Source organism: Oratosquilla oratoria, chromosome 7 (genome assembly GCF_046742065.1).
Source record: "Oratosquilla oratoria isolate Oo_2021 chromosome 7, ASM4674206v1, whole genome shotgun sequence".
Lineage (NCBI taxonomy): Eukaryota > Metazoa > Arthropoda > Malacostraca > Stomatopoda > Squillidae > Oratosquilla > Oratosquilla oratoria.
In genome coordinates this window covers 59758608-59774946 of record NC_134783.1, presented here as the reverse complement: position 1 = coordinate 59774946, position 16339 = coordinate 59758608, and the positions used below count along the sequence as shown (strand labels likewise).

Genomic DNA, 16339 nt, shown 5'->3' with positions numbered 1-16339 from the left:
GCATTTCTTTATACCAACAAACAACATATTAAAATTTCAAAGCAATTGGATGAACCAGAAGCGAGATATGAGCCCAAAGAGTTTTCGGGGGTGGCCCCCCTTAATGCTTATATGCATTAGAGAAAAATTGCTGCCGAAATACACACACACACACTATATATATATATATATATATATATATATATATATATATGTGTGTGTGTGTGTGTGTGTTATCTTCCTCTACGAAGGACCACCAAATAAACACACGACTCGGTAGCGCGGTTGGTAGAGTCCCCGATTATCACTACGGCAGTCCGGGTTCCAATCCTGCCCAGGGCTGAAATAATTTCAGTATCGCTGCGCTTCGAGTCGTTACTCTAACTCTCGTGGGCGGGGAGTTGGGTGTGTGTGTGTGTGTGTAAGGTCACAGCATTACCCATAGATCGGTCATACGAGCTCTGAGCTCTCTTCCGGGAGGGAAATAGCTGTCGATCACGAGTCCCAGCACGTGATCCAAGACCATGGTGGTGGTGAATCACACACACACACACACACAAGGAATGTACCTACTCCCACTCCATTCTCCTCCGCCACTCTCACCTCCCTCTAGTCTTAGCTCCTCATAGATGACGGGTCATCCCTGTATCTCGCTCTCTGCCCTGGGTGACCATTGCATTCCTACTATTTTGTCAGTATTTGTGTATCCATAGCTTTGTAATTGGTACTCATAAAAATATAGTGAAATCCGAGCAAATTTACTCTTTCCACATATCCTAACATGTCAAGTAAAAACCAACTATATCCACTAATTTCACTTCATAGGTAAGGATTTTGTTGTTCCATTAAAACTACTGTACCTTATTTGTAACCATTTCACTTTTTTTTTTTTTATATTACCCGATGTCATATTTTAGTTGCCCTTTTAACATTCGGTCTGCAGTACTTTGTTCATTTTAACGGATAAATAAAAATCTCAGGACATGCATCTATGATATCCGTTTGGTAGCCATGTGCTTTCGAAGTACTGAATGAGAGGCCTTAGAACCATATTTTTATGAACTTCTTAAACCAAAAGGTCACCAGAGTTATCGATTACCTTTTCAGGTCACATCACAATCATAGATACCAATTTGAGATTCAAGAAAACGAACAATTATATTAAAGACAATTGTAACATCCCTCTTCAACAGGGCGAAACCATCGCAGGATACGAAAGCTATTAAGAGGTCAGAGTGTACGACAGGAGACAATTTTTCATAACTCCAAGCAGTGTATATAAAAAAGAAAAAAAAATGCCCACCATTCCCACGAAAATTTTTGCTAATAAACCTGAATTTGAGCAACATAAAACGGCATTTTTCATCTCTGAAAAAATCGTCTGCACTTCGAAAAGAGTTTCGTGAATCTTCGGAAGTGTGTTTGAGTAGTCAAACATCGCTATTCACACGCCATTGTTAAACATTGAATCTATTGAGAAGTTGTGAGAAAATTTAATAACTTATGGTCTCTCGTGTAGCTGTCGAGTGTAAAAACGGCTAAGGAATTCACCAACACAACCAACACTGTCAATAATTTGCATTTTCACATCTATAACACTAAGCAACTAACACCTGTTGATCTGACTCAATCTTATTTCTAATATTTTATGATCCTCCCTTGTAATATATAGTATCCTAACATATATAAATTCAAAAAAATTTCATGCAAAATGTTCATTTATGAAGTATAAAAGTCTCTCTACGGCTGCAGGATATTCAACAAAACATTACAGAAAGGGGAAAATATGCATTTCTTCTTTAGCTTTTTGGATTTATACTGATTACATAATTTAATAGTCCAATCTGACCCATTTATGACATAATAAATGTCTTTCTCATAAATTTTATATCTCAAAATTATGAATGTTGAATTTTTCCTCTATGCAAGAGTGTGTGCCAATTTCGGCTACATACGTTCATGCAAATTATTATTATTATTATTATTATTATTTAATATAAGCGGGCTACATAAAAAAGTGACATTTTCTCAGTTATTGCCGAGGTATCAAAATTCTACCCAAATTGTTTTGTCATCTCTCATGGTCTATTTCATGATTCTGAAAAGTAACTTAGGGAACATTCCGAGCACACAAGAACCCCCTCACCCCCAAGTTAATAGACTATAGGCCTAGGTAGTCTATGTAACTCACATGTTTTGAATCTATGCAAATTATGGATATCCATAAAATGTGCAGCACCAATAATGAATTCATAATTGGACACACAGATAACGAATCCATTTGACATGCACACACTATGAAGATTACTATAAAGGTAAGGTTAGATTAGATTCATGACGTCTGCGTGACTAATGGATTTGTTATCTGTGCACCCAATTATGAATTTATTATTGGTGCTGTATATTTCAACGAATATTCATAACCTGTGCAGATTCACAAAATGTGCGTGACAGCCTACACAAATGACATGCCTAGGCCCTATGATAGACCATGGAGCTGAATATGACTGTCCCAACACTTCCAAGCTATGGCCTGTGTTGTTGGCCTATGGCTATACCCAAGACCTACCCCCCCCCCGCCCACCCACCCTGCCCCGGCCAGGGGTGTGGGTGAGTAAAGTCATGGTTAGGACTATGACCACAACACCAATTCACTGATTAAGAATAAGATGATGATCTAGTTTCGTCTTAGGCCTAGCCTATGCCTAGACATACCAGTCAGTATTTCCTATTCTTTCTGCCCTGTATCCTTGGTTTTCCTCTTCCTGATCCTGTTCCTCCCAATTCTCTTTACTACTATAGTCGGACTACCCATTTTCATCATCATCGATATGTTCAGTCATTTCCTGATTATCCTTTGACGTTTGGCGTCATATTATGGGCTCAGACATATATGGCTGGACGGATAATGAACGAATTCCACTGTCTAACTCCTCTTCTAATTCAATTAAATTCTGCGACATTTTTCAATAGAAACCACGAGTATGTACGCAAAAATTAATTCCAAGGCGCTATTATTAGATACAATGTTTGACTATGACATGCACAATTTCCAAATCATTGCGCGTCTCGGGGATCTTGGGAAACCCGCTTTTATAAACGCGCATTTTAATAATAATAATAATAATATAAATAATAATAATAAAAACATGAATATTATGATGGTAGAATCGACTGGGATAGTCTACAAAACCATTTCTAAAAGGAAGTGGGTGGTTTAGAAAAGTTACTTCATCTATTACATTCTGACCTTTAAGTCAACGTTATACCTTGCATTCTGACCTTTAAGTTCACTCAAGTGAACCTTGATTTTGGAAGAGTCTGTACAAGAAATCCATCACTTACCATGTGAGGCGGTATGGCATCTTCGTGAGAGGACAAGTAATACCACTCAGATTCATCATCCAAGGGAGCAGCACTCAGGTCAACCACAACCTAAAGAAGACATGGAGGAGTTCTTTTTTATGAACACTGAAATATACTGCGAAGTATTCATAGTAGTACAAAAGGAAACTGAATTCTTAAAGACAAAATAGATCATGCAGGGCTTCTTACAGTGATGTTTATGCTAGGGTTGGTGATGGGGTTGACCTATGTGAAAAAGCAAAGTGGCAGTATTAAGGAAGTGGGCTACCCTTGGTAGCCTCCGAGGCTCACACCTTATTGATCTCTATCTGTTAGCATCTCTAAGGAGACATACCTATTTTGTCACAGCCACACCTGGCTAGGTGGACCTACCAGAGGGCATCCCTTTCTGAGAAAGCCCTAAAAGCATGGGCTTAGGAAACTATCGGCATTAACAGGTATTTCACAATATTTGCTACAAGGTCATTTCAGTGATATTCCATACCATCATTCAATTTGTATATCTTGACAAAATATAGTGATTTTTTCATGATTAATCTTTGGTAAAGGCGAGGAGAAAATAAGGACCCAAAAACTATAATGATATAGACCATGATTGATATCATAGGCTATGAAAACGAGTTTAATCAATCAAGTAGCAATGACAAATTCCATGTATAATCTATTAATTTGGCATATAGTTTGGTGATGGAAATCAATACATGAATACTCAAAACACATATATCATACTGTTCATAGAAGTGATTATATCTGAAACGCAGTATTACAGAATTATTTTGTTAGAAAATCTAAAGTTTTCTGTATCAAAAATTATATCTAATAAACTGCAAGAAACCATTCCAATAACAAAATATTTTTAAGTGCTTGACAACTGGCCAATTGCACAAAGGAACTGCGTACTCACCTCTCCAAGAAAGTCATTGGCCCCATATCGGTCGTAATCCCAACAAGTGATTTCGAGGCACCTGGTTTTGAGCTCAGCCCTTCGAAGTGGAGAGTAGACAAAAGTTTGGTTCCAGCGTGGGTCACAGCTGTTGCCTATAGTCTTCGTTCGGCGTTTGGACTTCTCACTGTTTGTGACCATAAATTAAACGGTGAGTTTCATGTTACCGGTAAAGCCAGCCATCTTAGTATTACAAGCGTGGAAGGACAGAAAACAAAGGACTCGATTCTGATGTAATTCTAATCCCCTTCCCCCTCTATGCATCATTAGTTTCATCTTCCCACTATCTGCAACCCAAAATTCTCTTTCCTTCACGTTTGTTCCTATCACCACCCTCATATTACTGTCTATCTAAGACTATTTTCCTTATTGCTTCAACTTCTGTAATCACTCATTTAGCACCCCACCTTCCCACAGTAATTAAGAAAATGTCGAACAAGGGATGGAATGGGTGGGAATGATTTTATGCCTTTTCCTTTTTGGCTACCTCCCTTGTAAGGGGGAAAAAGCCTTGGTATATGTATGTATGTATTATTATTATTATCATTATTATTATTATTATTATTATTATTATTATTATTATTATTATTATTATTATTATTATTATTATTATTATTATTATTATTATTATTATTATTGAGTCGTGTAAGGCGACATGAACGGGGCGGGGATAGGACTAGGCATCCTTCTCCCTGTATCCCCAAAGGGGGCATTACTAAAAAAAGTAAAGTCATAAGAGGGTCTGGGAGGAGTTTTCCAACCAGTACGCTAAGGTTTGGGTCTTTTAATGTGAGTGGATGTGGTACAGATGAGAATAAAGGGAAGAGATAGGCAGTATATTTGTGAGAAGAGAGATGGATGTGTTGGCATTGAGTAAAACTAAGTTAAAAGGGGGGGGCGAGTTTGAATTTAGGAGTGTGGTTGGGAGGATCTCAGGAGTGAAGAGAGGGCGAGGGAGAGAAAGGGTGGCTATTCTAGTGAGTGAAGAGATAGGTAAGCGTGTGGTGGAGTGGAGGGAGGTTTCTTCAAGGTTAATGTTGATGAAGGTGAAACTGGGAAGGGAGATGTGGGTTTTTGTAAGTGCACAGGGCCTAGATCTGTCATGAGTTTGCTCTCTCTAACACCCAACACACCAGTGTATTGACCTAATTGTAGTATACAGGAAAGGAACAAAGCTTACTGGATCATGTCTCCTACTCTTCAATTTGATCATACCTAGCCTCAAGTTCTTGTACTTGATTTCCAATTATCATATTTAGAATTGAATTCGTGCATTGTTCAAGCTTGGGTTATATCACCTTCTAAACTATTCCAAGTATATATGTATCTATATGGAAAACTGTATTTCTTCACATACGTATGTGGTCTTTCTTACTTTGTTCCCATGTGTGTTTATGCTAATAAGAACACGGGTACGTGTGTTCACTTATGCAAAGTAGATCACATGGAAAAAGAAACTAACGAAGCAGAGCGCTTTCGTATATTACATCATCAGTGCAAAAATAATTTTTGCACTGAAGATGTAATATACGAAAGCGCTCTGCTTCGTTAGTTTCTTTTTCCAAGTGGTCTACTTTGCATGTGTATATGTATATGTATATACACATGCATATATATATATATATATATATATATATATATATATATGTATATATATGTATATATATGTATATATATATGTATATATATATATATATGTAAAATTCATTAATTATAAAATATCTTTTCCTGCTTAAACAAATTTCACGGGTAGCTGTCTACAAAAAGAATATTTGCACATATAACCTAGGCAATTATTCTTGAACAACATACCTTCTGTCAGGCAGTAGGAACATCTTAACATATGGGTTGCGGTGTTGACCTGAGGGACGCATCGGAAGCTCTACAGCACTCACAATAGTGACTACCAGCTGTGCATTTGTGGGGTCGAACCATAGTTTGAGCTGCAGAATCAGTGGTGAAACAAAAATTAGTTGTAAAAATAAACCATATCTTCAATTAGACATATATTATCCCTAATTCATTGTACAAAGATTAGATATATATTTTCATGAAATTTGGACGACTTCAGGATGGAATTGATTTTCAGTCATCAATAACCAATGCTTCTATACTTGGGAGCAATTTTATGCTGAAAAAATGGAGCCATTGTGGAGGTGAGGATAATTAAAAAAAAAAGGGCGGGGGGCAGAAAAAAAGGGATAATGAAAATCATAAGTGACCACCATTCTTCTTTGAAGGTTGTCTCAATTCACAAAAGAATGATGCATACTTTGGTCCATAAGGGTTACCAAAGTCCTTAAAGTACATAATATAAAAAACCTTGTGCAGTCTTATGAACATTCTCTGAGTGTAGAATATAAGAATTGTTAACAGAGAAAAAGGAATGAAGATAGATGTGCTTAGATTTTATCTTGAGTTGATCTAAACACGTAGGAGTCCTTAAGTCTTAACTCATGTACACATCACACACACATCCTATCGCATCTTTTACGTTTGCCTGCGCGATATTGCTCCTCCCACTCTCACTTAAAATGACAATCTCTTGTATGCCGTAATCTATCTATCTCACCCCTTCTTTTTCGCAATTTCTCTCCATTCCTTTCTCTGTTTCCTACCGAACAGTTACACAAGTATTAACCCCTCATTGAAACAATATTATGTACAGATGCAATCTATGCACATAGCCTCCTGGACTATATATAAAAAAAGAGATTTATAGAATGGAATATAATCCCATTTCCATACACCTACAAGAACTCAACGATTACCCTCAATATTAAACCCACTACCCTCATCAAATCCGAATATGTCCAATGATACTCATACATTCCCTCCTCTGACTTCCCTCTATGCAAATCCGCTGTTACTAAATTCCATGTGTTTCCCGCCTTCTTTTTCCGTTTTTATAGCACCACAGAACCTTCCTGCATGTACCAAATCATAACACCCAACGCCAGCACATTGAACAGTTGCCAATTCAAACTGGTAAACGCCAAGACCCTACACATACACACATTAACATGGATCATTTCTTATTTTTTCCACGAACTACCCTCGTTTCAGTAATCTGTAAAGAGAACCCCTGCACTTGGCAGAAATCAATCAATGGACCCGTTTCGATACCCAACTCATGCTAAATATATTTTGACGGTACAAGCTTCCATCCTAGCCACCACCACGACATTCTTACAATCTCAGCTCCACTCTCGACCTTATTAAACCCATCCCAATACCCCTAACAGACCCCAAAAACTCTCTCTTATTAAACCAACAAGACTATGTAGTTTGGCTAAACACAACCCAATCGAACATAATAGAGACACTGCAATTCTCCACACACACACTCCTATTAATCGCTATATCCCTCAGTTCATTTGTCCTACTAATCTTGTTCCTCCCCGTTGGTAGACTAATCTATGCTGATTCAATGCGTTAGATAAACCCATAACCAAGCCCCCCACACACATACAACACTAACACCCATTGCTTATACATTATATTATCAAAGTATATTGTATATCTTAAGATTATATCTCACGAATGTATGTTCATGATAACCCTTATTTGTACTTTTACAATGTTCATCATTGTATACAAATTGTATAGACATATATAAACCTAGGGAGCATGTCTTACCAAGAGATGCTAGAATCATATTCTCTCATTTGTATCTCGTTATCACTCCAAATTTGCGACTCACAGAAAAGAGGCTCGTCCCTCCAGAAGTGAAAATTATTTAAATGATGACTCAGAGAAAAAGACTCCCATTACACCTAACTGACTACAAGTGCAACTTACAGACAGGAGTTTAACTCCATCACATCAGAACAAAAAACTGATACACATTTCAAACGACTTCCCAGAAAAGAGAGAAGTGAAAATAGATATTACCATCCATCCATCTCATCCTTGGTCGCCCCCTCATGTTCATTCCTTCCACACCTCTTTTACTAATCTTTCTTCACTCACACTTTCCATGTGCCCAAACCATCCCAATACTCTCTCATCAACCCTATCTCCCAAATCCCTCTCCACCCCCGCTCTCCTCTTCACCTCGTTTCTCATTCTATCCAACGAAGTGACCCCATCATATTTCTCAGGCACCTCATCTCAAACACATTCAAACTACTTCTCTCTTCCTCTCTTATGTTCAATGTTTCTGCGCCATGCAACGCTGTCATACAATCTCCTCTTAGCATCCATTCCCAAATATTTATTTCTCATTACACTTTTTAATCCCCCAAGGCATTTACATGCTTCTCTCAATCTACATGCTACCTCCACCTCCACTCCTCCCTTTCCCGCCACTTTCGCACCCAAGTATCTAAAACTATCCACTTCCTCCAGTCTCTTTCTCCCTTAATACTCACTTACACACAGACGCGCGCACACACACACACACACACACACACACACACACACACACACACACACACACACACACACACACACACATATATATATATATATATATATATATATATATATATATATATATATATATATATGTTGCGGGTTTTTTTTTTTTTGGGGGGGGGGGGCTTACACACACCCAGAACCGAACTTTGTGGTCGCCAGGAACAATTCAATCATACAACTCAAGAGTCGATATCCACGTTATGCCAATCTGCTGGGAGTAGCGGTACCTAGAGGAAATAAAGAAAGGGGAAGCACCCCTCAACCCTAGAGAGCGCTAGGAGTGTGTGCCTTTAGGAAGCTGAGGATTTCTTCGGAGGGGATTTACATTCAGATGTCGCGCCATTCCTTCTAGGGATGGTGAAGGATGCGGTGGGGGAGGGGAGAGGGGGAGTAGGGGAGGGGCAGTGGGGGGGAGGGTAGGGGAGCAGCTACTCCAACTCTGTCTCCACCTTTCTGCTCGATGCTACCTCGCTGTTGCATGAAGTCGACGATCGACATCACTAACTGATAGCTAACGTCCGTAGACACTCTGGCCTCGGAGGAGTCCAGGCTGGTGGGTGCTGTCTGTCCACTTCCATCGTTTCCGTTGCCGGGGAAGTGAATCTCGAGCCCGAGCTCTGGAGTGGAGACATCGTTTCATTGGGAGTGGGAGGGAGAACTTTGATGGGCTTCGTCTTGTGAGCAGGGTGAAGGGTGGGGGGAGGAGTGCTGCATTTCTTGGCTGTGGCCTTGCCCTTGGTGCCGACAGGAACTGTGGCATTCTTCGTCGTGACCCGTGATGGAGTGGGAGTTGCAGGAGGGGCATCAATCCGTTGGCAGATGGGGATACTGGCCTCGGGGAACGTGACTTGGTCAAAAACAGTGTCTACAAGCTTCTCCATAACTCCAGTGAATATGGTGTCGGTCATCCCGCTACACTTCAGCAAGGTAGTTGCCATGGAGGTGGCAAACTCCCGGATGCTCTCCCTTCGTCATAAAAGGAGGGGGTGGGGGGTGCCTGGGAGGGGGTAGGGGCGGACTCTCGCCGCGCGGAGGGGCCCGGGAGGGAGCATGAACAAGCGGCATCTGTGCTTGCAAGGGCGCTGTTGTGGTTGTCGATGGGGAAGGCATTGGAGGGGGCGCCTCTGACGTTTTCAGGGAGTGTCCTGGGGCTGGAAACTCCATGCTGGGGTTCTCGGTGCTGGTTGTGTGTGGGGAGGGGGGTCACATGAAAAATTGTCACCCCAGAACGCCCACATGAAGATTCGTCACCCTAGTACGCCAAATATCAACAAAGAAATAGAGATTAGGTTGAATGAGGGTTATGCTGATTGTCAGCAGCTTATACAACCGAAGAATCGTAAACCCAGAATGGCCCACATGAAGAATTATTACCCTACAATAGCCCGCATGAAGAACTCTCACCCTGTTCGAAGTCTAGGGTGACGACGATTCTTCATGTGATCTGGTGAGGGAGGGTTAGGGTGGGCTTCGTCATGATCTGCCTCAGCAGACTGCATTTGCTGCTGCAGTCTGTGCTACTCCTGGCAGTTCGAGCACTTTGGGGAACTTCTACTCCCTTGTCACTACCCGACCGATTTGATTCAACCTTGTCACTTAGTACTAATCAGCGTGGACACTGCAGCCATGATCGACGCATCGTGTCTGACGCTGACGCATTCATTCACTGCTCAATAATGTCGACGGGGTTCAGACAGCCGTTGCTGATAGTACATGTTAGGATAAAAGATGTTGGATCGAAGCCACAGTGGCAGACAAATATAAGCGTATGGGGCATCCAGAGAAGTGTGAGCAATGGGAAGGGATCTAGCTTTTGGGAGAGATCTGTCTTACCTGTAGTTTTCCCGTCACGCCAGGCCCAGGAGAATGGGTCCGCGTCCTATACGTTTCCGGAGAGCCGGGAGATGTGATGGTGACGGATGGTCTGCGATCCCGACCGGGTTCGGAGAACTTTCGTGGATCGTAGCTGTCACCTGTTGAAGGGAAATTGTCAATCAGCAACACCATGGTGAGTAAAAGCAGTAACGACTGCAACAGCACTGTAGGAGAGAGGCCAAACGCAGAGTATGGGATCCAATATATTTAACGTTATTTCTGAAGAAGTCCTGCTGGGCAAACGTTAAATATATTGGATCCCATATTCTGCGTTTGGCCTCTCTCCTACAACACCATGGTGGTTAGAGAAAACATGAGCCTTTGAAATTACTTTCATTTATGTACTAATAACTGATTATTTTGTGAAGCGTTTGATCATATCACCTAAAAGGCGTTTTCATAATCATTCACAGTATTAAGTGCGGAGCTGCTATGATATAAAAAATTGTATTGTATTGTACTATATCATATCACTACAATTTGAATGTTCTGTAGACTGCAATATGTGTGTTCAATATAACTTTTTTACATACACAGGGAATGAAAATTACATATTTTAGAAATCCCAGTAAAAAACTAATTGTTATTTTTCTATAAATTCTATAATTCACATAAGCTACCACCCCCTCGTCCCCCGAATAATCTTATTTCACTTTCATATCTTACCAAACTCTGTCAATAACTTCCTCAAATCCCTCCTCTGATCCTCCCACAAGCACAGTGTCGTCAGCAAACAACAACTGTTTTATCTCCCACTTTTCTTCATTTCCTCTTACCATCTCCAATCCCCGATCCATTACACCTGCGTTTACCTCTCGCACCACCCCATCCATGTATAAATTGAATAGCCAAGACGACATAACACATCCCTGATGAAGTTCCACCTTTACCTCAAACCAATCACTATCTCCATTTCTGATTCTAACACAAGCTCTGCTACTCTCTTGACTGCTCTTAACGGCTTTCCTCTTATCCCATATATCTGTAATACCTCCCATAGTGATTTCCTGTCTACCCTGTCATAAGCCTTTTCCAAATCCATAAAGGCCCCCAAAATACCCTTACCTTTTCCTAAAGCTTTCTCACATATCTTTTTTACCACAAAAAACTGATCCATGCAACTCCTACTTGTCCTAAACCCACACTGTTCCTCACCAATTACTCCTTCTGTTCCTCTCCCAATTATCTCAATCAAAACGCTCCCATAAGCCTTCCCAATTACATTTAACAAACTGATCCCTCTGAAACTACTATGCTTACACTTGTCTTGCTCCCCTTTCCTTTGTAAAGTAGAACTATACAGGCACTCCTCCAGTCCTCCGGCACTCTATCTTCTTTTAAACAAACACTAAATAACCTTACCAGTCAGTCCATCATCACTGTACCTCCCTTTTTTAGACATTCTGCATGACACCCATTCAACCCAGATGCCTTACCTGCTCTCATAATCTTAACAACTGCCTTCACCTCATCTTTTCTTGTTTCTCCTCCATTTTCCTCACTCCTCACTGTCATTTTCTTAGCACTTCCCACTGCAACTACCTTTCCCTCTCTATCGTTCCTCAAATTTTACAACTCCCTAAAATACTCCCCCCCCCCATCTTTCTCTTACTGCCGTCTATTTCATTATCATTTCTCCATCTGCACCTTTTACCTTTTTTTTTTTCTACTTAATTCGGTTCTTCCTCTCTTAATTTCCTTCCAAAACATTTTTTATTACTTTCAAAACTTTCTGTCATATTCTTACCCCATTTCACATCTGCTCTCCTCTTTGTTTATCTTATGCTTTACTTCTTTTCTCTTTTCTTTGTACCTCTCATGTGATTCTCTCGTCCTATTTTATAAACAATCTGTGAATGCTTATTTCTTCTCTTCTACAACCTTCTTTGCTTCATCATCCCACCATTCACTACCCTTCCTTCTATTTACTCTCATCCTCCTTGATCCACACACCATTTTTGTACACCTTGTGACTCCTTCATTGAACATCCCCATTCTTCCTCTACTCATAGTTCTACTCAATCCTTCACTCCCTCCCACTCATCTCTCAGCTTCTTCATGTACTCTTCCTTTTCTTTCTCATTTAATCAGTTTACTTTAAGCACCTCCCTACCTTTTGTCCTTTTCCTCTTTCTCCACCTATCCTTCACTCTCAACTTACCTTCCACCAAAAAATGATATGATATTCCCCACTCTCTCCCCTTAGAACATATACATCCTTGACTCTTCCTACTATCCTCCTGGTTACCACAAAAAATCCATTAACGCCCTATCTGCCACCCTTCCATCAACTACCCTCTCCCATGTGTACTTATGCTTGACTTTCTTCCTAAACACTATTTGCTATCATCAGCTCTTTTTCTAGAAATATCTCTACCATCAACTCTCAACTACGATTTTTTCCTGGATCTCCATACTTCCCAACAACTCTATCTATTGGTTAATTTTCTACCCCAGCGTTGAGGTCTCCCAATACCACTGTATTGACATTTCTCTCTAAACCCTCTATGCATTCATTTAAATTTATCCAAAAAGCCTTCCTTTCCTCTACACTCTTCTCACTACCAGGCCCATATGCACTTACAAAAACCCACATCTCCCTTCCCACATTAACCTTGAAGAAACCTCCTTTCACTCCACCACACGCTTACCTATCTCTTCACTTACTACTATAGCCATCCCCTCTCTCCCTCGTCCAGAATTGTTCTTTTCAACAGTCGAAGGCATATCGAGACAATGGGGATGGAAAAGGGACCTCTGGTCAGCAGTGATAAGATCTAGCCCACCCCCAAAAGCCTTAAGTGTGTACGCGGCATTTTATAGAGAAGGTATAGATTATGATCAGATTAAGGGTGAAATATTAAAAGCATATGAAATTATTCCAGAGCATTTCAGAAAGAAGTTCAGAGAGGTTTGGAAGGATACTGGTTATGGATATATGGATCTAGCCAGGAATGTATGGAGTAACCTAGACAAATGGCTTCGTGCAGAAAATGCGGTGATTGTTGAGAAAATCATGGAGGCGTTTGCAATTGAACAATTCCTTGACTTGTTGAACAATGAGGCTAGGCTATATGTGATCACGCAGAATTGTGAGACTTTATTACAAGCAGCGAGTTTTGCGGAAAGTTTTGCATTAAGGACAAGTGAATCTAGAAAGAAAAAGACGATACATACTGCGAGGGGTAAGAACAGAGGCGCGTATGCGACTCCAAGTCAGTGATATGTGAGGCCACAAGTAGGAGATAGTTGGAGGAGACAGGTCCAGTGCTTTAACTGTGGAAGATCTGGGCATAGAACTCAGGGTTGTTAAGCTAGGCCAAATGGACAGAGGTACAGGCAGGATATGGGAAACAAGCAAACCAGGCAGGAGATAATGTATGTAAATGGAAACAGAAGGGGATTGAATCAAAATAGTAGATCTATACCGGCGATAACTATGGTCATGGGATGGAAAATTGCCCCGAGGGAAATGGAAATAAAGGGAACACACAAAATTGGAGACGAGGAAGGACTCTATTCATCTCTCATTATTGTTCTCATATGTCTGTCATTTAAGACGTGTGTGTGTGTGTGTATGTGTGTGTATGTATTTACCTAGTTGTACCTAGTTGTATTTTGCGGGAAGGGGAGCTATGCTCGTGTTGTCCCGCCATTGTATCTCTCAGTGTCTAGTTTGCTTTTAAACTCATGAATGGTTTTTGCGCTTACTATTTCATTATCCAGTTTGTTCCAAGTGTCTAAAACTCTATGTGGAAAACAGTTTTTCTTCAGTTCTCTTCTATAGCTATGTTTTCTTAATTTCCTTCCATGTCCTCTTGTGTTTCTCTTGTCCCAGTTTAGTCATTCTTCTCTATCAAGTATCTCTGTGCCTTTCATGATTCTGTAGATGGTCAGTAGGTCTCCTCTCTCTCTTCTTTCCTCCAGTGTCGGTAGCTCCAGTTTAGCCAATCTCTCCTCGTATGATAGGTTTGCAAGTGCAGGTGCCATTTTTGTAGCTGCTCTTTGGATTCTTTCTATTTTCTTTATGTTCTTTTTTGGTACTGGGGGACCACAATGTCGCCGCATACTCTAGTCTAGGCCTTATCAATGTAACCAAATTTTTTTTTATCATGTCTTCGTCCAGGTAAGCAAAAGCCACTTTTATTGATCTTAGCAAGTTGTAAGTCTCCCCGACAATTTTGTTAATCTGTGTATCATAGGACAAGTCATTTGTGATAATAACTCCCAAGTCTTTTTCGGATCCTACTTTCTTTACTTCCTTGGTTCCAATTGTATAATTTCTTGATATTCTGTTTTTGCTTTTTCCAAACTCCATTATGCTACACTTCTTAGTATTAAAATCCACTTCCCATTTCTGACTCCAGTTCCATACCCTATTCAGAACTTCTTGCAGTGCTTCACAGTCCTTATCAGTTTCTACTTTCCTTAACAGTTTGGCGTCATTAGCAAAGAAGCTCATGTAACAGTTCACGCCCTCGTCCATATCATTTATATAGATAGCAAACATTATTGGAGCCAGTACAGATCCTTGCGGTACTCCACTGATCACCTCTTTCCAATCTGAATATTTTTCTCTGAGTACTACTCTCATCTTTCTTCCAGTCAGGAAGTCCTCCATCCATTTTAGTAGGTTCCCTTGTATTCCTCCTATGTGTTCCAGTTTTTTTTAGTAGTTTTCTGTGTGGTACTTTGTCAAATGCTTTTTGCAAGTCTAGGAATGCACAATCAGCCCATCCGTTTCTTTCTTGCACTATGTCTATTAGTCTTGAGTAGGAGTATATCAAGTTTGTGGTGCATGATCTACCTTGTCTGAACCCGAATTGTCTTGGGTTTAATATGTTGTTATCTTCCAGGTGTTTTACCCATCTATTCTTGAAGATTTTCTCACAAATTTTGACTATAGTGCTTGTAAGTGATACTGGTCTATAGTTGGTGGGTTCTTCCTTGTTTCCTCCTTTATATATTGGTACAATGTTAGCATTTTTCCAGTCATTAGGTATCTTTCCTTCCTTGAGTGAGCTATTTATTATGATGTGTATTTTGTCCGTTAGCTCTTCTTTGCATTCTTTTAGAATCCAATTTGCAATTCCATCCGGGCCATGTGATTTTCTGACGTCCAGTTTTGATAGATGTTCTGATATTTCTTTTTGTGATGTTGTAAATTCACTCATGTGGGGAGAATGTTTGTTATTATCTACATCCCAATTTTGTATTTTCTCTCTGGTGAAGACAGATTTAAAGTGGTTGTTCATGATTTCGGCCATCTCTAATTCTTCTGTGTATTCTATATTTCCTTGGCGTAGTTTCACTAGTTCCTGTTTGGTTTGAAGTTTACCATTTACATACCGGTAGAATAGCTTGGGCTGATCTTTGCATTTCTCTATAATATCCTTCTCATGGTTCCTTTTCTCCTCTCTTCTCACATTAACATACTCATTTCTATAGTTTATATAAATTTGCCATTTGCTTTGTTTTTTGTCTTTTCTCCACTTTTTCCAAGCTTTGTCCCTTCTGTCTTTTGCCTCACTGCATCTTTTGTTGAACCAACATTTAATGTACTCTCTCGCTTTTGTCTTGGTACATGCCTGTTTACCCCTTCATTGTAATTATCCAACAGTATGTTCCATTTCTCTTCCACTGTTGTCTCTTCCATATAGAATTTTTCCCAGTTTGCATTCTGGAAGAACGTCTTTAGTTTTGCAAAGTCTGTTTTGTTGTACATCAATCTTCCTTTCCTATGCTTTTCGCTCC

The 16339-nt window shown here is 40.1% G+C and overlaps 1 protein-coding gene across 12 annotated transcripts in view; it reads right to left on the bottom strand.

Moving 5' to 3' along the window:
* The window catches only part of Rim (Rab3 interacting molecule), a 651951-nt gene that overhangs the window by 406098 nt on the left and 229514 nt on the right, over positions 1–16339 (bottom strand). For all 12 annotated transcript variants that reach the window (XM_076188289.1, XM_076188288.1, XM_076188280.1 and 9 more), the window contains exons 7-10: positions 10544–10683; positions 6101–6231; positions 4250–4415; positions 3325–3414 (exon numbers count right to left, since the gene is read on the bottom strand). In XM_076188289.1, the coding sequence (XP_076044404.1) occupies positions 3325–3414; positions 4250–4415; positions 6101–6231; positions 10544–10683 (527 nt within the window). The remainder of the gene's footprint in view (positions 1–3324; positions 3415–4249; positions 4416–6100; positions 6232–10543; positions 10684–16339) is intronic.